Consider the following 27,401-nt stretch of genomic DNA (forward strand, 5'->3'; position numbering starts at 1 on the left):
GTGTTGCCTCTGCAAAAATGTCATCATTATGTTCCTGATATGATCTTAAAGAGGAACTGTAATCAAAGATTAAACTTCATCCCAATCAGAAGTTGATATCCCCTTTCCCATGAGAAATCTTTACCTTTTCTTGAATAGATCATCAGGGACGTCTGTATGGCTGATATTGTGGTGAAACCCCTCCCACTGTGAACTATTAACCCTTTTTGATCTCCTTCCTGCTCGCAGAAACCATTTACTGACAGGAAAGTGTTTTATGGCTGTAATTACTTATCGGTGAGGGTTATGCTATAGTCCGACCCAGTCCCGACCCGGACAGAAACTCGTCACTTGCATAGCTGATTTTTAACTCTTTCAGGCATAGAAAGTAAAAAAAGGAACACAGCCTTCCTCTGGATCACCAGGGATGTGTGAGGGAGCGGGCTGGTGACGTGCTTTGTTTTCTGGTTGAGGTTGATGGAAGTATGTCTTTTTTCCACCCAAATAACTACAGTATGAAGCATAGTCATTTGTGTGCTTGGCACTATACATACACATGTCTATCTCATCATGTCACATGTCACCTCGGTTGTCCTTTAAAGTAGAACTGAAAGTCACATACTCACCTATGGAGAGGGAAGAGTCTGCATCCTATAGAGTCTTCTCTCACCTGTCTTGGTGTCCATCAAGGGAGGTGGAGGTATTTGACCAACTGGTAAAATACGCCTTTGGGCTCCTTGCAAGGCTTTGGAAGGACTCATGTCCCTGAGTCCTTTCGACGATGAGGGGCTCTGTACTGTGCATGTGCCGACTCAGAGAGCCCTTGGAAGGTTTTCAGAAGCACTCGTGTCCCAAGGTGCTTCCAAAAACTTTCCAAGAGCTCGCGGAGGAGGCAAATGTAAACGGGGACAGTGATGGACCGAGGACACCAAAAGAGGTCAGGGAAGGCTCTATGGAGATCCAGATTTGTATTATTTCACTACACATTTGCTTTAAGAGACAGTTCTGATTAGTAATGCAATGTACTTGCTTTACATCACTCTAGCTGGCACAGTGCTTGTTGTTTGCTAAAGTGCTGATATTATCTGCAGTGACATGATAAGTAGCCTGGAGATACAATTTACAATCAATGAGGGGTAGAAGAGAACTTACAAGTCAATGAAAATGATAGGTCAGCATGCATTGCAGTTAAGGTAGCCATACACTGGTCGATTTGCCATTAGATCGACCAGCTGACAGATCCCTATCTGATCGAATCTGATCAGAGAGGGATTGTATGGCTGCCTTTACTGCAAACAGATTGTGAATCGATTTCAGCCTGAAACCGATCACAATCTGTGGAGCCGCCGCTGCCGCCTGTCCCCCCCCCCCCCCCCCCCCGCATACATTACCTGACGCTGGCTCCCGGGCATCTTCTCCGCATCTCCTCCACGCTGCACCCGCTCCATCCCGGCGCTTCCTGTGTCACTCCGTGACCAGGAAGTTCAAATAGAGAGCCATCTATTTGAACTTCCTGGTCACTGCAGTGACAGGAAGCGCCGGGATGGAGCGGGTGCAGCGCGGAGAAGACGCCCGGGAGCCAGCGTCAGGTAATGTATACCTGATCGGATCGGCCGCCGCTAGCGACGCGCTCCCTACCTGCGGGCGATCGAGGGTAATTTCCCGCACGGCGCGATCGACGGACCGATCCGATTTCGGGAGGAAATCGGATCGGCGGGTGCGTTTAGCGCGAACGATTGGCAGCAGATTCGATCCCAGGATCGAATCTGCTGTCGAAACGGCCGCAAATCGGGCCAGTGTATGGCCACCTTTAGTATTAGCAGCACAGAGTAGAATTTATACTGGGGGGTCACATGTCCGTATCTTAAAAAGGAGGTTAAATAAATCAATATTTAAAGTAAACTGCATTATTGTTCAGGGCCCCATTTAAGTAAACTTACATACATACATAGAAGTATACTAACACTCTAAGGCCTCTTTCACGTCCGGGGGTGGGCTGTCTGCCCTTCTCTGCCCATCCCCCGGGGACAGCCATGGCGCTCCTGACCAATGCACATGCTTGGGGCGTGTCACCGCTGCTCCCCATTTCTTGGGGGCATGAGGAGGCCTACAAGCGGCGCCCCTGTTGAGATGCAAAGTATTTTGCGTGGGTAAACAGGGAAAAGCAGTGAGTTAGTTTTAGACCCTGAATATTCTGGTAGGCAGATGCTTTCAGCAAATGCTATGCCATTTTAATTAAGTAATAGACAATCAGGCAGCCAGTATATAGTCAAGTAAACCTGGTCAGAGCACACACTTCTTTTTCTCCAGTTTGTAAGGCTTCTTTCAGATGCCTTACAAACTGATGCCTGACAGCTGCTCTCCTGCACCAGCTGGGTACTTGTTAGTGCTTAGTACCAATGCTGGACAGGTGGTCCCCCCAATGAAGTTACATGCAAGTGTGGCCTCATCTGTGCTCAGATTCGAGATGTCACAGTTCTCTGCTACTAGGTAGTGCCGGCGTGCTGACACACAGTGCTACAAACACTGCCATTTGGCTGCATTTAAATTGTACCCGGATGGCACTCGTGGGCATCAGATAGGACGCTGAACTGCCTGACAAGTGCACAGTTCAGCCATCCGACTAAAATAGGGCTAAAGCTGTAAGATTACCAGCCCACAGATAGACTATAACAACACTATCTGCATGGAGTTTGTGTATGTCCTCCCCTCGTTGGCATAGATATTCCAGTTTCCTCCCATATCTTAAAAACATACATATAGGTTCCGTATTATGCCAAAAAATTAAACACCCCTTATTTGAAAGTAAACCAGTCCAACAGTGATGTAACAATGCAGAGTTGCTTATATAAGGAAATCTCAGCTTCGGATGACGTAGTTATCATGGAAGTTAATGTCAAAATGGGTAAGAAGAAAGATTTAAGTAACTGAACGAGGAATGATTGTCGGTGCAAGAAGAGCTGGTGCTAGCATCTCTGGAACGATGACTATTTTAGGATTTTCTCGCCCAACAGTATCTCCAGTGTTTAGAGAGTGGCAGTGGAGGAAAAAAGCTTAAAGAGACTCTGTAACAAATTGTTTATCTTTATTTCTTCTATGCTATAAGTTCCTATGCCTTTTCTAATGTGGTCTGGCTTACTGCAGCTTTTCCTAATTGCACAGTAGCTGTGTTATCTCTGTTATATGATCTAATCTTCTCTCTATAGTCGGCACAGTCAGGCTGAGGCAGTCAGACTGGAATGTGCAGGGCTGCTTGTGATTAGCTAGAAGCTGTACACACCCCCTGCAGGCTCTGTGTGACTAACACACTCTGCTTAGCTGAGCCTATTAGAAGCTGGTTAGTTTGTTTGTAAACACTGCCTAAAACTGGCAATTACAAGCCAGGTTTGCAGCAGAGAATGGCAGAAACAGCACAGAGGGGACCAGGAGCACATAATGAATAGAATGGTATGCTTTTTATTGTAAGAATTTCAGAGTACAGATTCTCTTTAAAGCAATAAGGACTATTCTGGTCAAAAAAGGCTGGTGAACGAGAGAGGTGAAAGGCGAGTAGCACACATAGGGCTTGATTCACAAAGCGGTGCTAAACTACTTAGCACGTCTAAAGTCTTTAGATGTGCTAACCAGGGTGCTAGGTTAGCACCGGATTTCTCAATTGAGAAAACCGGTGCTAACCTACTTAGCACCCTGGTTAGCGTGCCTTAAGACTTTAGACGTGCTAAGTAGGTTAGCACCGCTTTGTGAATCAAGCCCATAGTCCGCAGCAACAGAAGGGCAACAACAGAACAAATTACAGCTGAATTCAATCCAGGTGCATCATGAAGCATATCCCAAGGCACAACAAGACAGACGTTTGCAAAGGATGGACTTTAGCAGAAGGAGACCACCACGAGCAAAAGACGCCTGTTGTGGGCCCATTGCTACCGCGCTTGATCGGTCTCAATCTGAAATTGGTTTGAGGAACATAAATCAGAGTTTAACCTGCCTCCATGGCCAGCTCAGTCCCCAGACCTCAATCCTATTGAGCATTTATGGGATGAAGTGGAAAGATCACTTCAAAGCTTGGAAATGCCACCATCTAATCAGAACCAACTTAGAGCCACCATTATGTCAGCATGGGCCAACATTCCTCAGCAGCGGTATCAGCATCTTGTTGAGTCCATGCCAAGAAGAATATCAGCGGTGATCAGAGCTAAAGGCGGACCAGCTCGTTATTAGAGGGTGTCTCTAATATTGTGGCTAAGTGTAGATTACGAGCTTCCCTGCAGGACAGACTGTGAACAAAAATACTGATAATAAGTGAATTGCAAATCTCTGGCTGTAATGCTATTGTTCTTTCCTTTAATTTGCCTGTACTATTCCTCCCTGTAGCTTAGAGTGATGAAGCCAAGCCATCTGGTAGGTCATTCAAGTCACTTCCGGTACCACAACTGCACAGGGGGCACAAACTCCAGAGATCTATAACACATCTCTGCTTATTTTCTGGAAGACTAAAGAATTCCCCCTATTGTGTCTGCTGTAGACAAGCACCATGTAAGCTAAAGAGTAGAAGAGTTGTCGGGCGGCAGGGACCCAGCCCAAGCTTGTTGTGTTAACATGAACTGGGGACAAAAGAGAAGAATTTTAATAAAATGTCAAGTGAGTGCTCGTTCGTCACAGTGCAGTGGTGTGACCTTTCACAGAGCCATGGTCGGGACCGGCGTGTGATGTAAGAGGTTGGTGTTTGTGTATACACACCAGCCATAGTTGTACCAGCAAAGGGCAGAGCGGTCAGTCTTGTTGGTGAACAGAAGCTTGTATGAAACACACAAAGGGTGCTGGAGGAGGCAAGCAAAACAAGCATGACCAAAAGTGGCCTGCGTGAGATCACGAGCGTGTGTGTGTGTGTGTGTGTGTGTGTGTGTGTGTGTGTGTGTGTGTGTGTGTGTGTGTGTGTGTGTGTATGTGTGTGCATTGGGGGCCATTAATGGGGGGTTTGATACATTAAGCCACAGGGCAAGCAGAGATGACAAGGCTCTTTGTGTCATGAGCACCAAGACAAGGGCTGCAGTTATAAGAGCAATGGAGCGGGGCATTTGATATCTATTAAGGGTTAATTGGGTTGACATTAGATCTGATGCTGAGGGCTGTTTTCCAGAATAGGCGGTAGCAGATCAATAAACACGTGGAATGTGGCCATGCTTCCCTATGGGCCATTCAGAAATGGATAAAGATGAAATGGGACCTTAGGCAAGATGGTAGTTTTTGCCCACTGATGGTCACCTAGCCTTTTTTTACTTAGATTTGGTGGAGGCTAGCAATCCACCGGGCCCCTAGACTCTCTCCAGGTCCTAGGACACTGCCTAGGATTGCCTAGTGGATGATCTGGCTTTGGGCCCACTCACAAAGATACGGCAACAAGCTTTCCTAACCTGCGTGATAATGAACAGGTAACAGACTGGTTGCCATTTCTGCAGATGGCACAAGCTCCTGATACCGACCACCAGAGGGGGCACCGCCATCCCTCCTATCTTTTTGAGAAAAGAAAGAGGGACACTTAAGCCACACCCCTGCCACATCCCTGATCACGCTCATGGCACACCCCTAGTCATGTCCCTGTCACACCCCCTAGTCACACATACCATAAAGATTTTATAAGAAAAATATGTTGTTTTATAATTCAACCTACACTGGTCCTTTCTATCCTGGTTCATTTTCCTTCATATTAACATTTGAAATTAAGAAATATATTAATTTAAGGGATGGGAATAAAGTTTGGAGTCAATAAAACTAATTTATCAGTAGATAAAATACACATATTTACATAGATCTGTACATCAGTCCTGAAAGAGGGACAACTGGAGGAGAAAGAGGGACAGAGGGACAGGGTCTCCAAAGAGGCACTGTCCCTCCAAAAGAGGGACAGTTGGGAGCTATGGGCAACGGCACCGGTCCGTTTCCGGCCTTCGCCAGGCCTTTATCAAACGCAGACTATGTAATACATAATAAGGTGGAACCAACAATAGTTATTTGTCCCAAATGGATAAGTCCATTAACCCTCTGGCAGCCACATATGAAGAACCATATTTGCCCTTCAGAGCCAAATTTTTACACCCCCTCTCAGCATGGCAGACTATGCAGAGCGGTAAGGTGCACTGCAATGCTGACATCCCCTTCTGGGTCCCGATCACATGATTTGACATGTGATCAGGACCCAGAGGATGGTGGAAGAGGGCCGTAGAAGAGTCTCTTCCTTCACAAGGCGGCACTGCAATGCTGCCACCATCCTCTGGGTCTCAATCACAACATATCATGTGATCAGGACTTAGATCAGGATGCCAGTATTGGAGTGCTGTGGGTGGAGGAAGAGGATCCAGTGTCAGGACAGGTAAATATGAAACTGCTCCCTGCGCCACCTGTGCATTAGGCAGCCTGAGATGAGTCAGCTGAGGATGCCCTGAGTTATCTCACAGGAAAGAACACAGGCAGGGCTGCCAAAAGGTTAAAGCAGATATAGAAAAAGCTAAGTCAATCTCAGAACAAGAAAACAACACTAGACTAGAAGCCACGTAAAACAAAACAAAAAAAAACAAAAAAAAAACGTAATCAGCTAGTGATTGCAATTTTGTAGTGCAGTTTTTCAGCTTTTGCGTTTTGGGATTCCTGTTTGAGAGAACAAGAATCATAACGTGATTGCAGCCAAAATTCTGTATGCACAGCGTTTGTGATCTATACAGATTGCAGTGAGAATGGTCCCATAGGGATACATTGTACACAGCGCTTTGCTGAACGATCAGAAAGCATTGAAATGCTGCAGGAAAGCGCTCCAGTGTGCACCAGGCCTAAAGATAGCCACACATCAGGCGATGATGGGCAGATTCGTCCCAGAGACAGATCTCTCTCTGATCGAATCTGATAGGAGAGAGATCTGCCAGCTGCCCATACACCACAGGCCGATTCCCGATCAATTTCAGCATGAAATCTCTCGGGAATTAGCCGAATCCGCCACCTCGCAGCCCCCAGCGCTGTGCCCTAGTGTATTAATGTACATGTGTGCTGCTGTGCGTATTTATACATTACCTGTCCCGTCATTACCTCTCCTGTGCCTGTCTGTCTTATGAATCCGACGCTCTTCCATAGCCACATACACGCCATCGACATGGCATGTGATGTCACACACACACATGCGGCTATGGAAGAGCGGCAGATTTATAAGGCACCACGACACAGGACAGATCATTTATAAACGCACACATGAACATTTATACACTTGGGAAACAGCGCCGGGGGTTTCGTCGCGTTTGCCGCTTGCCCCAATATTGCTCACTGTCACCGCGGCGCTCCCGACCGACCACAACGGCCCAACATCTTGCAGCTTGTCCGCCCAAATAATGTGACCAATCATTTGTTGATCAGGCATGCGCTTGGCAACACCAATTGTGATTCGATTAGAATAATCAAATCGGGTGGTCAATCGGCCGCCAAGTCGCCTGATGTATGGCCACTTTTAGGTTGATGATATTCAGTGCAGGAGAATTAGGAAAGGGCAGGAGATGAGAATAACATTGTAGTACACTGGGGGGGGGGTTACGGACAGGTCAGGTCACAGCAGAATGTTCTGGGCTAACTCACGTTTTACTTCTCTTTTTTGTTCTCTCTTCTGGTGCTTTTCAGGCTAAGGATCATTATCACATCCTGTATGTGATCTTTTTCTCTTCCTCTTCATCCTGACACAGCTGAGTCGGTATGTAGGTTCAAAAAATGTAATTGAACCTGGTGTGATACATACCAATCACTTCAGTGGGTTACTTATTCTAGGTATAAAATTCCTTCTCTTCTTCTAGAGATGCTTGGTGGTATTTGTGATTTTAATGTATCTTTTTTATTGTTTAACCTTTAGAATTGTGTATTACGGCCTGATGAAGGGCGCATGTATTTAACAAAAGCCCGAAACAAACATGTCGTTGCCTCTAAAAACACACGCCTTTAAAGGGGCCCATACACTTACCGATTTTCCCACCGATATACAGCCGATTTGATTACTGTGATCGAATCAGCTGTGAAATCGTTGCGCACACCCTGACCGATCGATTTCCGCCCGAAATCGATTGTTCTCAGCGATTCCTGTCGTTCCGTCTGTGCGGAAGATTTCCCTCGATCGCCAGCGGGTTGTGAATGCATCCATAGCGGCGGTCGAATGCCCGTCGACCGACGCTACCGGCAATAATTACTTGCTCCTGCCGGCGTGAGTCCCCGCTCTCTCCGCGGTCTCTTCTCTGCGCTGGGTTCCGGGCTTCGGACCGGCTGGCTACTTCCTGTCCCGGCAGGAAGTTTAAATAGTAGAGTGCCCTCTACTGTTTAAACTTCCCCGGACGTCAAGTGAAGCCTGCCGGTCTGGAACCCGAAACGATTCGATCAAAGAGGGATCTATATGTTGGTCGATCTGATGGCAAATCGACCAGTGTATGGTCACCTTAAAGGTTACAACCATTCATCATGCCAAGCCTGATTACAGCTTTTGTCGGTTCTAGATACTGTTTTTTTGTACCAATGATTAAAGACGGATTCTGTGTACTTGAACCCTCTTTTTAAAGATTTTTTGCTATATGTGTCAATAAAGTTTTCTAAAGATTTTGTGTACTACAAGATTGCACTTTAGCTCTTTTTTACAAAAAACCTTTTCTAAAGCAATAAATGTTGAAGTGGGTGGGGTGGATTGCCGTTAAAAAGGACCGTGTTTTGGTCCTTCACTGTATAAAGGACTTTAACCTTTACACTTGAAGTAACTCATGTTTCAAACATACTTTTTATAAACTTTGTAGAAATAACTGAGAACTGCAAGAACTGGAATGACCACATGAAATTCAGATGTACTGTATGTAAACCTAATTTATTTCAAGCTATTTTTTCTTCTCAGAAAAGAAAGAGAGGCATAAAAAGGCAAATCACTTATCAGTGCCCGCCTGGCTTTCCTGCTGACATCACAAGCGGCCCCGGGATTGTCACCAGTAGAGTAAACAGGCTAAACTTGTGATCTGGTGACGTCCCCAACCCTCCGACCAACACACAGTACTCTGTTCTGCCTGCACAATCCAGCCCACGATCCAGCACAGCTCATCATGGTATGGGATTATTCCACCTGGCACCAGCCTGTGTTGTGAGTTTATCTGAATGCCTAATACTCTTTTGTACTAACTCCATCCTTTTCATTCTCACATGACTATTACTGGAAAATAATGCACTGTATGATGGAACCTGCTGCCCCTGTGTGCACAGCTCTAGCTAGACAGGAGAGTCCACCAATCAGAAGTGCACAGGGAAAACAAGCAGACTGCTTGCAGAGAAACCTAACATAGCTAGCCATTATAAAGCCTGGTACACACATTCAATTAGGATTGGCCAATCACTGACCAATTTTACCACCTCCATGTAGTATGAGGGTTTATCTACACAATCTGCTCATGGAATTATAGGGAACTGGGAAAAAACACAAAGACAACGGGAGCCCAAATTGTGCAGTATATCACAGGTACATGGATAAGTATCGTGTTTGAAAAGGGAATACTCACAAAGGTGGGTTGCACACGGAGCAACCGACCACTTCAAGCAGGTGGAGTGTCCTATACCTGACTCCACTCAGGTAAGCCAGTGATCCTGGAGGCGGTCGCTCTCTTGGTAAAGAACCTCATGCACTCTAAAACCATGAGGTGGTGTGGGTTCCACCTCAAGTATGGTGCATGGGACTCCCCTCACTGGAACGTGGGGGGGGGGGGGGGGGGGGAGAATGACACAGAAGGGAGTAAAGAGGCGCCCAGTGGAGTATAAAAAAAGTTAAAAACACTAAAAACTAAAAGGTTGAGGTGGCTTGCCTCATAGACGACAACTCACTTTGAGCAGAAATGTTTATTAATAAGCACAGGCAACGCGTTTCGTGGGATCTAGCCCACTTCCTCAGGCCAAACAAAGTGCCACTGCAGTCTGATAGCCGCTTTCGAGGCGCCCCGAATGCGGCTATCAGACTGCAGTGGCACTTTGTCCTCCTTCATCTCCCAAACCGCAAGTGCAACCAATTAGTAAAAAATCCTCCCTGTTCATATACAAAAAACGTGTACAGGAGCGTGTCACTTTTCCCTGCTTCTAGAGGCTGCTGCACAGCAGAACACTCTCTGCTGCCATTTGCCGGCTCCCAATCACGTGACCTGCATGGGGTTCGAGGACCAAGGGGGCCCCATGCTATCATTTTTGCAGGGGGGCCCTATTAAGTCTAGTTACACTCCTGGATATACATGTGTATGTACAGTGCCTAGCACACAAATAACTATGCTGTGTTCCTTTTTTTTCTTTCTCTGCTTGAAAGAGTTAAACATCAGGTATGCAAGTGGCAGATCCTGTCTGAGTCAGGACTGGGTCAGACTACAGTGTGACTCTCACTGATAAGAAATTCCAACTATAAAACACTTTCCTAGCAGAAAATGGCTTCTGAGAGCAGGAAAGAGATAAGAAAGGTCAATAGTTCATAAAATGTAGCTCTGGCATACTTCAATGAATGTGTCATTGAGCAAAAACAATAAAACAGTAAACATTTAAAAAGTAGATTTAAATATAAAATAAAACTGTGGAATATTTTTTAAAAAGTCATTTTTAGGAGAAGGAGGATAGATACATTTGTTTATTTCATTAGTTTATTTTCACCTCGGTTGTGTCCTTTAAGGAGGTTTAGGACCTTATTCTTCCCGCTCTCCAAGATCCTTCCTGGGCTGCAGAATGTTTAGGTTCAGTTTTAGGTTATCTAGAATCTTTACAGTATTGCTAAGTTGCTATAGATACTGTTCTTATATTGTTTTTGCTACCAAGTCAATGACACAACAAACCTGTAATATGCTGTGTTATGTTTTGCATTTTCTACTGCCACCTTATAATAATAAAATTCTTTAAAGCAAACATGAAGCGAAAATAAACTTATGAGATAATGAAGTGTATGTAGAGAACAGCTAAGAAATAGAACATAAGTAGCAAAAAAAACAAACAAAAAACAAAACAAAAAAAAAAGTATCTTATTGTTTTCCAATACAGGAAGAGTTAAAAAAACAAAAACAAAAAACTTCAGTAGTTATCTATGTAAAATAACTTCTCTGAGCTATTCGACCCAACTTGGGTGGAATACAGTGCTGTTTTCTGAAGCACTTAAATGGCCAAGAAACAGTGAGAGACAGATTTAGATAAGGTTTTACTGCAGGAAAGTTCAAAAGGTCATTATTTCTGCTATGCTTTATAACTTAAAATACAGTGTGTGGTTTTAAAAACGGAAAATGTGACAGAATGGTGCAATGTTATAAAAAAAAAAAAAAAGATATATAACTGAAAATAAAAATGTGAGACTCTTTTCTTTGCTACTAATGTTCTATTCATTATCCAAACTACACATGCAATTAATTATATCATAAGTTTTTTTTTTTTTGCTTTAGGTTTGCTTTTGTTTAAAAAAAAATGTATTTGGATTTGAGGCCTTTGCCTTCCAACTCCCAAACATTCTGACCTGCTTGGATGGACTAAGAGGAAAACTAACAAAGGCATATTGGGGTTCTGTACATTCCTGCAGCCCGCTGTTTATGTTCATTGCCTCCCATTGTACATCTCAGAGTTACCAGGAGCTTCTACAAAAAGACCTATTAATAATTCATCATCTTTGGCTGACACTTAAAGACTCTTTGTATTCAGGGACAGGGAAAAAGGAGAAGTCACAAATTAATCCCCAATTCCAGTACAGCAAGTGAATGTTTGAAATAAGGAAGCACGCTGGTTGTGGCCGCAAGGCGTTTGGCATTTGAGCAAGAGTCGAATGTTAGGATTAGAAGTGCAGTAACCGTCCGCTAAGGGCAGAGGGGGCTATTGAGTTAGTTCCCTGACACACAATAGATTATGTCAGCCTCTCTAGCTGTGTGATGATGAACACAACACAAATTCTCTGTATTTATACACTAATCTAATCATGAAATACACAGCTCCTTGCGCTCTGTGCTCAGCTATCAGGAATGCAGAAGCTGATAGTTCTCAGAATACTCAGCTCGGATAAGGGTGCCATTATTGGGAATCATGTGAGTGATATAAAAGTACCACCAGTTGCCCTGACTGTGAGTCACGTTAAGCCGGAATACGATAACTCATGTTTACAGTGGAAACGGCAGAGTGCAAGCGTGTATACACTGAGGCTTATTTAAAGAGAATCAGTCACACATAAGCATTTGCAGACGAAATGGAAAGCTAGTACTAGTCCTTTAAATTTGTGTATGGTAAAGTGTTGGTGCTGCTGCCAGAGGCTCTTAGTCCACAAATAGGTGCACAAGAATGTAACCTCAGCGCTGCCTACAATAGGAATCCTTCAATTTGACAGTTCCTGCAGCCACCAAGTGCTCAACAGTACAGCAAGGTGACCATCACTGCATGAAGCAGAGAAAGTGGCCAGTACAATTGGAGAACTCAAAAGCAATAGATGCTCATATCGTGGGTCCAGTGCAATAGGGGTCCAACATATAAAATCACGCTTAAGATGCACATACAGTGATTGCTCGGTGCTCTAAGGTGCTCCAGTTTCCAATCAGTTTTGGCCTTGCACTGTCTCATGACGATGGCGTAAGGCCGAAACCCATCAGACACTGTAGAGTGGGCATGACTACAGCTGACTACTGTTGCATTGAGCACGTTATGTGTGGTTGTATCTGTTGAGTTCCTGTAGCCCCTGTTGATGGTCTCCTTGTTGTACTGTTGAGCACGTGGTGGCTGCAGGAGCTGTCAGATTGGAGGTTTCCAGTTGTTGGCAGAACATACTCATCTGTAATACAGAAATGCATGCATGGCCTGTTTCCTTCCTTCTGGTTGAGACAGGCATTTGGGAGAAGAAATTGATATTTAGGACAGAGGAACAAGAATGAAAAATGCAAAGTCTGCAATTTTACACTCTGTATTACTGCTGTAAAGATCGGTGGGTGGTAGAACTCACCCACTTGCCTGTAATCAGAGGTGTCTGAGTTATTAGGCAGCTATAAATTCTTGCCTAGAGCGACAGGAGGAGGGAAGGGCGACAAGAGGAGGGAAGAGTAGTGAGAGAAGAAATGCCTCTCAGTTCACTCAGGTATCAATTTACACAGCAGCAGCAGAAGCAGCGCCTGACTCGACTCATAACTGATTCACTGACTGATTCATTCATTTCCTTCAGCTCAATGATTCAAAGAACCACAGTAATGAATGAGTCAGTGAGAGAAGGCACTCATCCTAGTCAGGGATCCGAGCACAGCATCATTTCCTGAGTCCTGAGATTCATTCAGTCCCTCTCTCTCTGCTACTGGTAACTGCGTGGAAGTAGAGACTGGGCCCATGGATCAACGCTATGTTTGGAGGAGGAAGAACAAGGACTATGAAGAAAAGAACACCTTGCCTACTGTGAAGCATGGCGGGAGGTCAATCATGCTTTGGGGCTCTTTTGCTTCTGCGGGTACAAGCTTCAGCGTGTGCAAGGTACCATGAATTCTCTTCAGTACCAGGAGATATTGGATGAAAATGTGATGCAGTCCGTCACAAACCTGAGGCTTGGGAGACGTTGGACATTTCAACAGGACAATTATCCCAAGCATACCTCCAAGTCCACTAGACTAGAGCATGGTTGCAGATTAAAGGCTGAAACATTTTGGAGTGGCCATCGCAGTCACCAGACTTGAATCCGATTGAGAAACTCTAGTGGGACTTAAAGAAAGCAGTTGCAGCGCGCAAGCCTGAAAATGTGACTGAATGGAGGCTTTTGCCCATGAAGAATGGGCTAAGATACGTGTAGATCGCTGCAAGACACTTGTGTCAAGCTATGCTTCACGTTTGAAAGCTGTTATAACTGGAAAAGGATGTTGTACTAAGTGCTAAGAATGAATGTCACTTGGGGGTTGAATAAAACTGATAATGATGTGAGCACAGAAAATACATTTGTGGTTATTTCATTATAAATGTTATATTTGTCTGACTTACAAGTGCCTCTCTGATTTCATTGTAAAAAAGATGACTGAAATGATCAAAATCAATTTCAAACTGGCCAAAACACTCAATTTCAGTGGAGGTTGAATAATTTTGAACACAACTGTATGTGTGCAATGTTACATGCTGGCATTTTCATAGTACAAAATACAAAGGGGGCCTTCGGGGAGGTGAGTAAACCCAGTGCAAACCTATAGCTTAGTGAAACTGAAATACTAAATATAATATAAATAAAGTGTTAAAATACAATGATCTCTGCAGTGCATTGAAAATAGTTCCCTTCCAGAGTTGCCGCCTCATACCTCTAAATACAGACACATATGAATTATACATGCCTTGTGGCTAGTTAGATGCAGTTTAGGCACTGATTATGTGTGAGTAGGCCCAGAAACTGTATAACTTAGATGTGCCGGTATTTAAAGGGGAACTGAAGAAAGATGTATACGGAGGCTGCCATATTTATTTCCTTTTAACCTCTTGACGACCAGCTAACGCCGATTGGCGTAAACTGGTCGTCTGCGGGTTACCATGGGAGCGGCCTTTCCATGTCAGTTTACGGAGGGTGTCTCCGTGAACAGCCGGAGAGCCGCCGATAGCGGCTCGCCGACAAAATTGGCCGGGGATCGCCGCCATATGATAGGCTGAAGCCTATCCCACAATGCGCAGGACGGTTATCCGTCCTGCGCAGCCCAGCAAGGGAGAGGGAGGTAAGGGGAGGGAGGGAGCGCACAAAACGCTGCGGAGGGGGGCTTTGAGGAGCCCCCCCCGCTACCCACTAATGGCTGGCGGCAATCAGACCCCCCCAGCAGGACATCCCCCTAGTGGGGAAAAAAGGGGGGTAGTCTGATCGCCCTGCTGCACTGCTGATCGGTGCTGCGGGCTGTAGAGCCCACGCAGCACCGATCAGTGAAAATTCCCCTGGTCGGCAAGTGGTTAATCAATACTAGTTGCCTGGCAGCCCTGCTGGTCTATTTCTCTGCAGTAGTATCTGAATAACACCAGAAACAAGCAACATGCAGCTAGTCTTGTCAGATCTGACTTTAAAGTCTGAAACATCTGATCTGCTGCATGCTTGTTCAGGGGCTATGGCTAATAGTATTAGAGGCAGAGGTTCAGCAGGGCTGGTACTGATTAAAAGGAAATAAATATGGCAGCCTCCGTATACCTCTTACTTCAGTTCCCCTTTAAAGCTATGTTCCCTTCACCTTCTCTGTCCTGTAAAGACACATATTTAGTTGGTAATTAGTCCTAGTTTCTGCCTGAATAGTCCTGCTTTCTAGTAATTACTTGCCAAGGGCTATAACACAACCAAGAAAAAAAAAACACAAGCAAATTACTACACTTAGTATGATTGACCAAAGCCTAGACACACTTATTTGTCTGACATGTGAAGGGTGAAATGAAAGTTACGGTATGTTAGCACATGACACCAGGCACACGCATGTATCATACAACTTTGCTAGGAGTTGCAGCTGCTGAATACCGGGATCCAGAGTGCTGTTATGCTGAAGAATGTGCTCTGTGATCAGCTATTAAGCTGGTCTCATTTTAGATGACAGAAGCTTGATCTGACAAACTATTAGTTACAGTCAGGGTAAGATTTAGCATTAGGCACACTAGGTACGAGCCCAGAGGCACCCGTGTGCTGAGAGGAGGCAGTCGCAGATTCACAAACCCACGTTTAGCATCCTGGAGCATTTGCTACAAAAATTTGGTGGTTTGACAACATTTTTAAAGAGCTAGCAGGGGCCATGTTTAATAGAACAGTTTACACCAAGGGCGTAACTATAGTGGAGCAGCTCCTGCGACCACAGGGAAGCCTAGAGATTTAGGGGCCTCCAACTACTAACCTTCTCTTCCGCTGATACAGGGGATTATCCTCCTGATCAGGTGTTTTTGTAGCTACACTTATGGATGTGAAGATCATGATGGCTACACTTGTTTATGTGACCCTGGAAAGATGGGCCCCCAGGCCGCAAAGGGCACAAACGGGAGCACGGCCGGGCAAAGGCAAGAGAGGCTGCAGCCTCAGGGCGCAGTGTAGGAGGGGGCGCACAGCTCACTCAGCTATCATTCCCCTATTGTATATGAAGCAGAGAGAAATAAGAAAAGGGGATACATGGCAGTGACAGCAAGCCAGATAACTAGAGATTAAGGTGTTGGGGGGGAGGTGCCTGTGGCGCCTCTTAGTCTAATAGCAATCAGTGTGTGACGGCTGAGATGGGAGGGATGGAGGGGAACACTTTGGGGTCTCAGCTGGAGGACCTTGTCCCGGCTCTGAAGAGGGGGGGGGGGCAAGTGAAGGGGTGTGAACAATGGGGGTGGGGGGCTTATCAAAGTTTTGCTGGGGGGGGGGCTTGAATTGTAGTTACACCACTGGTTTACACCCCACTTCAGGGTTATCACGCCTCCAGGGCAAACAGCAGAGACTATATAGCAGCTACACAACTCCTATTGCTCTTGTTGTGAATATTTTCTAATGCAGCTGCTAAATACTATTTAATGTTGCTACAGCAGCAAATTAGACAATTACGTAAACCACTACAACAGCTTAGTTCTTATCTATGGCATTGAACAGCATTAGCAGTATTGTAATCAGGTGTGAGAGTATACATTTGTTGGTGTCACATCGCTGTACATGCTAGCAAACATGTATACAGTGGCAGCCATAGACCCGTTCAGCCGCACAGGGGCTCGGTGCCCTCTAGGGCCCATGCAATTGCACCATTTAGGAACTGATTATCCTCTAGGCTTTTCTCAATGTATTTCTCTGTTACTCTGTTGTGGCCCAGTCATATACAAGTATAAAATGTGTGCAACATTAATACAGTGCCTACACAATGCGACAAAGGTTCATGTACTGTTATCAACATTATTTGGATCCAACCATGATGTGTTATGACCATGCCCACTTACATGGTGCCCCCTTCATTTATTCTGCACAGGGGCCGACTGCTGGCTTTGTCTGCCACTGCATGTATAGATCACGTTATAGCTCTCTAAAATGACCATCCAATCGGCTTCTTCTTTCTGAGGTGAAGGTCTTGCCCCTCCCATCCATCCACCCCAGAATCGCCTACCTCCCGCTAAGGTTTCCAGTGGCTGCTCAGTTGATCAGGTGACTCTCCTCAGATCTACAGCAGGCATCGCTCCTTTACACTGAGTCACGCTTTAAACGTTATTGTACATAGAAGCCATTTTGTTTCAAGTTGAAAAACAGGAATATGGACACAATCTCAGCGCACACACAAGCGGTTACTAACCTGGCATGTTCATTTTGTTGATCTGGGGATGGTTGGTCATAGGTGATCTCCTGCAGGGAATGCGAAACAAAACATTAAGTTCAAAGAACCTCACACTGATCTGTCAAAGCAACACAAACACCCACTGCAATGCCACTGTGTATCTAATCCCACGCTTCATACTCGTAGCCCGCTGAAAGATGGAGAGGGCTGGATTATCACAGAGGCAGATAAGCGGGTGTTTCTGCGCCAGTACAAGAGGTGTTTTTGAAAAGACAGAGCCCACACTTATGCCAAATGCCAGTCAACAAACTTGGACACTGAGAGAGGCACCGAAACGACATATAGTAGAATGCAGTTAATTATTCAGGATACCTAATTTTATGTTGTTTATGCTGGTTTCAGCATCGGAAACACTTCCTACTATGTATATTTTGTTGTACTGTATATTGGTATGTAACATCACCCTCCCAGTGATGTTTAACACAGGCTATTTAGTTCTGCGCCAGAGCACTCTGTGAGAAGAGGTGTTGTTTCTCATCACTTTGGAACATGCAACAAACTAATTATCTGCGGGGATGCACCTTGCCAGCATTAAAAATGTGATTCATTTACTAACCAATTTTAATGATTAAAGGACCACTCCAGCAAAAAAAAATAAGCAGTTAAAAATCTGAGAGAACCGACGGGTTTTGGACTAGTCTATCTCCTCATGGGGGATTCTCAGGGTTTTCTTTGTTTTCAAAAGCATTTAGGGAACGACAGTTGCTGAGTCTAACTAGCAAGATACTATGCAAGTGACTAGGGAGGCTGGCTGGTATCTTATTTTTTCGCACTTAAACTGTCATTCAGGAAATGCTTTTGAAAACAAAGAAAACCCTGAGAATCCCTCATGAGAAGATGGACTAATCCAATACCTGCCGGTCCTGTTAGATTTTAATGGCTTATTTTTTTCACTGGAGGGTTCCTTTAAGTTATATTCAGTAAAGTTCCTTTTTAAAGCAGAATAGCAGCCTAAATGTTCTGTTTCATTTAGGATATAAGGTGTGTGTTGGGGGGGGGGGGGGATTAAATGTCTGAAGCTACCTACACACCTGAACATTCCATCACTGGAAGTTAATTCTACAGATCGTTTCTGGTGGCAGATTTGGTTCTTTGCACAGATTTACAATGTGGCTCTCGGGAGAGCATCATGCTTTGTTCTATGGAGAGGGGGAGAAATTCAAGCAGCTTCCTTAATGAACAGCAGATTTTCCTTAAAGGACAACTAAAATAAGAATATGGAGGCTGCCATATTGATTTCCTTTTAAAGTATACCAGTTGCCTGGCATCCCTGCTGATCTATTTGGCTGAAGTAGTGTCTGAATAACACCAGAAACAAGCATGCAGGTAATCTCGTAAGATCTGACAATGTCAGAAATAAACTGATCTTCATATGCTTGCTCAGGGTCTATGGCTAAAAGTATTAGAGGCAGAGGATCAGCAGGGCAGCCAGGTAACTGGTATTGCATAAAAGGAACTAAATATGGCAGCCTCCATATCAATCTTGCTTGTTGTCCTTTAAGATTTGTTGAGCAATCTGTGCCCCTGATAAATTCCGTCTGCACAACAGGCAGTTATTTTTTACCCCCACAGCAATGCAAACAGTAATATGAACCCAGTAATATGTGGAGAATAGTTCTAACTTCTATGGCTTCATGGGTTACAGCTGGTGACGTACAGTCTCGTCCTGTTATCAGAGACAATACACACTGATGGAAGCAAGGGTGCAGCATACTACTGGGGGCTCCTCAGTGGGTTGAAACAAACCAATGAGAATCCTCCCTTCCTATAAGGAGTTCTCATTGTTCCACCACTCAGTGGACCAAAGAAAATCCCTGAAGAAGGAGGATTCCTATTGGTCTGTTTATATGCAATGGTGGGTCCTAGCAGTATACTTTTGCCAAGACGCCCATAGGTATTATGGCACTTGTCCCCAGTGGACGCTGACCTGAGCGGATGCACAATTGTGCATATTGTGAACGAGGAGAGAAATACACCGCATCCTCACAGGACTGTGAACTGCATTCCGCATAGTGTAGACCAATCCCTCTGCTTTTCAGTTCAATATTTTAACAAAAGTGGAGAGGCACTTTAACCAAGATTTGAACTTCATCCCAATCAGTAGCTGATACCCCCTTTCCCAAGAGAAACCTTTACCTTTTCTTAAATAGATCAACGGGGTCTCTGAATGGCTGATATTGTGGTGAAACCCCTCCCACAGTGTGATGTCATGACCGTGGTCCTGACAGTTTGCTGTCTGTGAACCCCGTTCCATTGTCGGAAATAACTGCTTTTTCCAACGGAACAGAAATATCTCCCTCTGTGCATAAAATTCTCAGTAATGGACATTCCGTACAGATCACCTGGCAGAACTAAAGATGTCACTAAAAGTGAGTGATACATTTCAGAATGTGAATCAGGGAGATGAAATATTTTACAATGGGTAAACACTGAGTAAATCATCTACAAATGAATATTGTAAAAAAATAAACAATTATTCCTGATGCTATTTTCACTAGAGTTCCTCTTTAATGTTGTAACTGCTGTAACTTTGCTGTTTGTAAAGTTGCTTTCTGTAACTTTTAGTTCTGGGCAGTCGTCAATACCGTAGTAAATCCTCATTCCCACTACAATATAATACTGCATGCGCAGTATTTCCTTCCCTCTTCCCCTGTTGCTAGACAGTATGATGACGTAGGCTCGTCACAGGGGAAGAGGGAAGGAAATACTGCGCATGTGCGGCGCAGTATTTCCATAGTAGACGCTGGGATAGGGAGCTGCTAATGGGGTCTAGAACGGGGGAAGAGCGGCACAAAAGTTGCAAACGAGGGAGCGGTAAGTGATGGCTCACACCCTCCTGACAGCATACCATGTCTTTTTTATATAGGGGCTTGGCTCTGGTATCCTTTAAGCTCCCTGCACACTGCATGCGATTCCGATTTTTAATCGGTTTTTACATCCGATTCCTAATCGGTACTGCATGCTGCATTTTTCCCTCTGTTTTTCTATTGATTGCATCCAGGGAAAATCGGAATTGCAAATCGGAATCGGAAACAGAATCGCAAAACGGATTTGAAGTGTGCAGGGAGCCTTAAAGTGAACCAGAGACGAAGCACCCTCATGTATTTTACCATATATATCAGTGGGAACATTAGAGAAAACACCTACCCTGCTCTCTGTTTCATCGTCACTGCTAAAAGTGTCTGTTACCAGCTGTGATAAGAATCCCCGACTGAGCATTCAGTCTAGCTTTGCAGGGAATAATTATAGCTGAGTCATTATAGCAGAGCCACAAGGGGGCAGGCTTGGGCTTGAAAAGACACCAGAGAAGACAGACTCAGCTATAATCATTCCATAGCAAAGCCAGACTGAATGCTCAGTCTGGGATTCTTATCAGAGGTGAGAACAGTCAGATTAAACAGAGAACAATGAAACAGAGAGCAGATTAGGTGTTTACTGTCATGTTCCCACTGATGTATGAGGTAAAATACATGAGGGTGCTTTGTCTCTGGTTCTCTTTAAACCTGGTACACACTTTTTGAATTATGATTGGCTAAACACTGACCAATTTTACCACCTAGATGTAGTAGGAGGGTCAACAGATATTGAATACTATGAGCAGATAGTGTAGGTAAACCCTCATACTACATGGAGGTGGTAAAATTGGTCAGTGATTGGTCAATATTAATTGAAAGTGTATACCAGGCTTAACAGGAAACACCATAATGTGTGTGTATGCACGCTTAATGTTAGCTAAACCGATAGGCAGCATTCTATAAGACAAAGTTCCCCAACCCTGTCCTCGAGGCCCTCCAACAGTGCATGTTTTGCAGGAAACCACACACATTCACAGGTGAGGTAATTCGTGTCTCAGCAGAGCTGATTAAAGTGAACCTAAAGGCAACAAAAAAAAATGAGATTAACTCACCTGGCGCTTCCCTCAGCCCCCTGCAGACGATCGGTGCCCTCGCAGCCCCGCTCTGACGCTCCAGGACCCGCCGGCGAACACTTCCGGTTTGGCCGTCACCGGCCGACAGGCATGGGAACGCGAGTGATTGTTACAGCATGTTTTGTGGAAATCCACAGAGGTAGTTAAAGTGAACAGGAGGCCGCAATAGCAGCATAGGGGGCGATATACAGGCTGGGAACGCGAACAATCACTCGCGTTCCCATGCCTGTCGGCCGGTGACGGCCGAACCGGAAGTGTTCGCTGGCGGGTCCTGGAGCGTCAGAGCGGGGCTGCGAGGGCACCGATCGTCTGCAGGGGGCTGAGGGAAGCGCCAGGTGAGTTAATCTCATTTTTTTTGTTGCCTTTAGGTTCACTTTAACTACCTCTGTGGATTTCCACAAAACATGCTGTAACGATTGGTGTCAGCACACAGAGAGAATCTGATTGTTGATGATCTGCAGAATCATCAACAATACAGATGTATACTTGATTATGGATGATCTGCAGAATCACCAATAATACAAGTATGACTAACCTCTGGACACCTAATGAGTAAAGTGCTAGATGAACTGAAGGCTATCTCCCAAGGAGCGGGAGATGTAAACGACTCGGCCAAGAGCCACCTGAGGGGCAGGTGGCCCTGGGCAGTGCAGAAACTATCTCCTTGATAGTGAGGACCTGGTAACCAGGGATAATGATATCAGATGGTAAACTGTACTGCAGCCAGGGTAAAATACCACTGGCTGCTAACAGACCGGACTCTCTGAGGAGCAGGAGTCCTGGTTGCAGCTGACACCTGGTGGAATGGTGTTACTGCTGGTACAGATAGACTGAGCACTCAAGGAGAGTGACAGCTTGAGTGGTCGGGCAGGCCAGGTCGGCAACACACAAGCAGATCAGGTACAGAAAGAGAGAGACTGATTCGGTAACCGGGTACAGGCAGGGTCTGGCAACTGGTAGGCAGATATGCAGAGGTACCAAATCAGAAAGCAAGAGAAAGGTCGACAGAGCAAATGGTCATAACATATAAGTATAACAAAGTCCTAGACTGGGGTGTGAGTTCCTTGGTCTCGACACCCTGGAACTAGTCTAGAGTATAACACAGTAATAGCACAACGTTCCTAAGCTTGAGTGTGTGGTCCTTGGTCACAACACCCTGGAACTGGTCTAAAGTATAACACAGCAATGACACAGTATCCCTAAGCTTGGGTGTGAGGTCCTTGGTCACAACACCCTGGAACTGGTCTAACATATAACACAAACGTTTATCTGGCTAAATGTGAATTCCCAGGTCCACCTGGTTCTAACACACTGTGGGATCTGACTACTCACACGTTAGTATTCGCAACGGCAGACAACCAGCAACTGACAGGCAAGAAGTATATATAGTGCAGCGCTCCTCAGCGCCGCCCAGTCCCACTCAGCCAATCACCCACTGCGCTGGGAACAGCTGATCGTCCTGATCAGCTGATCCCTCTCCTATTGGCATAAAGGTCCTGCCTCCTAGCGCGCGCGCGTAGCTCTCCATCTGTGTGCACTACTAGGCTCAGACAAACCAGACGCATGCTGCTGTGCGTAAACCGCCGGTCTGAACGCGGAGACAGCCGCCCCGCTGCCAGACCGCGCGGCGGTGTCTCCGCAATCCATTACACATGCACTGTTGGTGGGCCCTGAGGACAGGGTTGGGGAACACTGCATAAGATATCTCGGTATCGCACTCAAGGTTTATCCACCAAATTTATATGTCAAATACAATTTACTAACAGGAATACTGTTACCCTTCCTAAGACAAATTGCAAATGACTTTATGGTTAAATATTGATTTTTAAAGTTATCCTGTTGCTGGGAAGCATCTCCACTGTTTACATAGAACAGCCTCTGTAGCTCTACGTGCAAAAAGCACAGAGAAATTCCAGAGCTTAATATAGCCATCAACACAAACGCCATTGCAGACATACATTGCAGTGGATCATCGGAATGCAGATACTGCCATCTGGTGGTAAGCTGGGCAAACTGCTTAAAAAAGTCTCCCAGATAGAGGCAAGACAAGACAAGACAAGACAAATAACATTTATATTGCGCTTTTCTCCTTGCGGACTCAAAGCGCCAGAGCAGAGCAGCAGCCACTAGGGCGCGCTCTATTGGCAGTAGCAGTGTAAGGGAGACTTGCCAAAGGTCTCCTACTGAATTAGTGCTGGCTTACTGAACAGGCAGAGCCGAGATTCGAACCCTGGTCTCCTGTGTCAGAGGCAGAGCCCTTAACCATTACACCATCAGCCAACTGCACAGACAGCAGTGCAAACCCTAAGGCCTCGTTCACATCAATTAGCTCATATGGATGTGCGATCAGAATGCAACACTTACGATTACATGCCATCTGCGCTGCTATGCACTGCTGATTCCATTCAGCACTGTGATTCTTGAAAAATGCATGCAGTACGCGATTGCACATCGCATTGCTGCGCAGCGCATATGATGAGAACAGTAGAAGGACTGTCTATGCCCTTCTAACGTTCTTGTGTGTGTCACAGAATATACACGTATACACTATACAGCTTACAGTAAAGCTGCCTATTAAAGGACAACTGAAGTGAGGAGGCTGCCCTATTTGTTACCTTTTAAACAATACCAGTTGCCAGGCAGCCCTGCAGGTCTATTTCGATGCAGTAGTGTCTGAATCACACCAGAAGCAAGCATGCAGCTAATTTAAATCAGATCTGACAATAATGTCAGAAACATCTGATCTGCTGCGTGATTGTTCAGGGGCTATGGCTAAAAGTATTAGAGGCAGAGCACAGCCAGTCAATTGGTATTGCTTAAAAGGAAATAAATATGGCAGCCTCCATATACCTCTCACTTCAGTTGTCCTTTAAGGGTACAATATTTATCTCAGATGTGATCATTCAATCTGATTTTTATGATCAAATTGTACAAAAAACCCCAATGCAGTACATGGAAAAAATCACTGTAAAAAGATGCAATGGTCATACCTCCTAACTTTTTGAGATAAGAAAGAGGAACATTTAAGCCACACCCCTGCCACACCCCCATCACACCCCTAGTCACGCATACCATAAAGATTTCATAAGAAAAATATGTTGTTTTATAATTCAACCTACACTGGTCCTTTCTATCCTGGTTCATTTTCCTTCATATTAACATTTGAAAATAAGAAATATATCAATTTAAGGGATGGGAATAAAGCTTAGAGTCAATCAGGGCTATGGAGTCGGAGTTGAAGCAATTTTGGGTACTCAGAGTCAGTGATTTTATAAACTGAGGAGTCGGATGATTTTTTTTACAAAATCCACAGCCCTGGTAAGTATTAGACTAAGGAGTCGGAGTTGAGGAGTCAGAGTAGGAGACATTTTGGGTACCTGGAGTCGGAGTTGGATTCGGTGGTTTCATAAACTGAGGAGTCGGAAGATTTTTGTACCGACTCCACAGCCCTGGAGTCAATTAAAGACAATTTTCAGTAACAAAAATACATATTTTTACATAGATCTGTACATGAATCCTGAAAGAGGGACAACTGAGAAAGAAAGAGGGACTTGGTACCTAAAGAGAGACTGTCATCCAAAACAGGGGATAGTTGGGAGCTATGGCAATGGTCGATCGGAGTAGTGGATTTCGTTGATAGGAATGTTGGATTTGACGATCATATCTGAAGAGAGAAAGTGCAATTGCTGTTTTTTGCCACCTTGACCACTAAAACTCTGATTGTAGATAGCCGGAGGACAGTTTGTGATTCCGCATCTGGTTACTTGGGGACAACAGATTCTCCGCTCTGCTGGAGTTGGAAACGAGTGGTTCAGCTCCATCTGGATCTCAAATTAGCAGAACTGCAGAAATGTTGGTAATTAAACCCTTTAACGCAACCCAAGGTGAGAGTGATATGGAGGCTACCATATTTATTCCTTGAAAACAAAGCCAGTTGCCTGGCATTCCTGTTGATCATCTGGCATACGTAGTATCTGAGTCAAAACCCTGGAGTCAGCTGAGTACCTGATCTGCATATGCTAGTTCAGGGTCTATGGCTAAAAGTATTACAGACAAAGGATCAGGAGGACTGCCCGGTAACTGGTATTGCCTACAGGAAATAAATATGGCAGCCTTCATATCCATCTCACCTTGTGTACCCTTTAATAATACCAATTTCTGGCCAAAAAAAAGTTCCCTCCCCCACCTTTTTTCTTTCTTCGCTGCCCCCTCCCCCCTTCTTTTTATACTGTCCCTTCTTCTCTCTATTTTTGGGGTGATTATTATTTCTTTCTTTTCTAGTACTTTTTGCTAGTATCATTAATTACAAGAATATTTTTGCAAATCATGATGAGATACCAAACCAAGCCCAACGCCAAGAGTGTGGTGATAAAAGCCTATCCTTTAAAGAGACTCTGTAACAAATTTTTCAGCCTTAGTTCTTCTATCCTATAAGTTCCTATGCCTGTTCTAATCTGCTCTGGCTTACTGCAGTCTTTCCTAACTGCACTGTCTCTGTAATAAATCAATGTATCTTTCCTCTGTCCTGTTTGTTGGGCTAAAGCTTGATTGTGTGGAATGTGCAGGGCTGCTTGTGATTGGTAGAAGCGATACACACCCTCTGCAGGCCCCCTGCATACTCTGAATGACTCACACATTATGCTTAGCTGAGCCTATTAGAAGCTGGTTAGTTTGTTTGTAAACACTGCCTAAAACTGTTAATTACAAGCCAGGATTGCAGCAGAGAGTGGCAGAAACAGCACAGAGGGGGCCAGGAGAACATAATGAATAGAATGGTATGCTTTTTATTGTAAGAATATTAGAGTACAGATTCTCTTTAAGAATACCACAGCCCAAATAACCTAGAGAAATGTGTGTGTGTGTGTGTGTGTGTGTGTGGGGACGAGGGGGGGCAGGCATATACTGTGACCTGTCCTGATGCCTACCGCTTCCCCTGTTCTCCTTTCTACCCCAGCCTCCTACCTAAGTTCCCCTCCGGCAGCCTCTTTCGGGTCCCCAGAGTAGGGCACTACGTAGTGACGTCATACACATACACGGAGTGCTCCCGGCCACGTGCCCTACTCTGGGCATTAATGTGCACCTTTAGAGACACTTTTCTCCAACGCCATGTGGTGTAGTAATAGGGGATGCAGAGGTTGTGACCAGACTCCAGGGGCCAACAAGTCTCCTCCCACAAATCACTGCATTAGCTCTTCCATTGTTGCTCTGCTGGTAATGATCATCCCTATATGTGCTTTGAATAGTGGTAATCATTAACAACAATTCCTTTTTCTTTGCTTTCACCTGGCTTACACACAGGGGCTGTCCTCGGAGAGCTGGTTGTGTTGCTCTGTATGCAATTATTACACATACAGTGCTGGGAAGACAATGTAAAATTTGCACCGGGGCCCATGGCTCTATAGCTTTACCTCTAACGTTTCTTTTATTAGGCTAGAATTGACCTATAAAGTGGATCTATACCCTTCCAACTTATATTATGTTAAACAACATGAAAGTGAAACCGTGTAAGAAACGACTCAGCACCCAATGTCGGTCATGCTGGCCATACACTGGGAGGTTTGATCTGAGAGATATCTGGGAGATCACACCATTGGCCAACATTTCATGTGGAAATAGAAGGAACTGTGCAGTGAAGATTTATAGCTATATATAGGCAACCACACAGCATATGCACACAGTGTTTTTGTTGTATTGACCTGAGGAAGCGGGCAAGGACCCGTGAAACACGTTGTCCACAAACTATTTTTTTTTTAATAAAGATTTCCTTTCTCAATTTCTGTTTTTTGAGTCACCATAATAGGTAAGATACCTCTTTTCAAACTCATTATTCTGTGTGGCAACTCACTCCAGAATTCATACATTTTTGGGCGCCTCCCCAACACCCATAAACCTCCTGTGCAGGGAAGACCTTTGGATGTTCCGGACAGGCAACAACCCTAATAGCTCCAGCACAATCCAGCAGAGATGACAGCCACACATCTGGAGATTGTTCTCTCCTGGAGCCCTCAATCTCTGACCCTAGCCCCATCAAGGCTGTCCTCTGCAACGTCAGATCAATAAACAACAAAACAGCAATCATACATGATCTAATAGAGTCTTCTGATCTGGCCTGCCTGACTGAAACCTGGCTTTCTGAACCAGTTGGCCCCACCCTGGAGGCCGCCGTGCCAACAAACTATTCCGTGATATACTGC

General features: G+C 44.9%; 1 protein-coding gene across 5 annotated transcripts in view; it reads right to left on the reverse strand.

Moving 5' to 3' along the window:
* PDE4B (phosphodiesterase 4B) overlaps positions 1-27,401 on the reverse strand; it is a 559,327-nt gene that overhangs the window by 128,745 nt on the left and 403,181 nt on the right. For all 5 annotated transcript variants that reach the window (XM_068239291.1, XM_068239292.1, XM_068239295.1 and 2 more), the window contains one exon: positions 17,238-17,287. In XM_068239291.1, the coding sequence (XP_068095392.1) occupies positions 17,238-17,287 (50 nt within the window). The remainder of the gene's footprint in view (positions 1-17,237; positions 17,288-27,401) is intronic.

The sequence above is a fragment of the Hyperolius riggenbachi genome, chromosome 6, assembly GCF_040937935.1.
Source record: "Hyperolius riggenbachi isolate aHypRig1 chromosome 6, aHypRig1.pri, whole genome shotgun sequence".
In the NCBI taxonomy this organism is placed as follows: Eukaryota; Metazoa; Chordata; class Amphibia; order Anura; family Hyperoliidae; genus Hyperolius; species Hyperolius riggenbachi.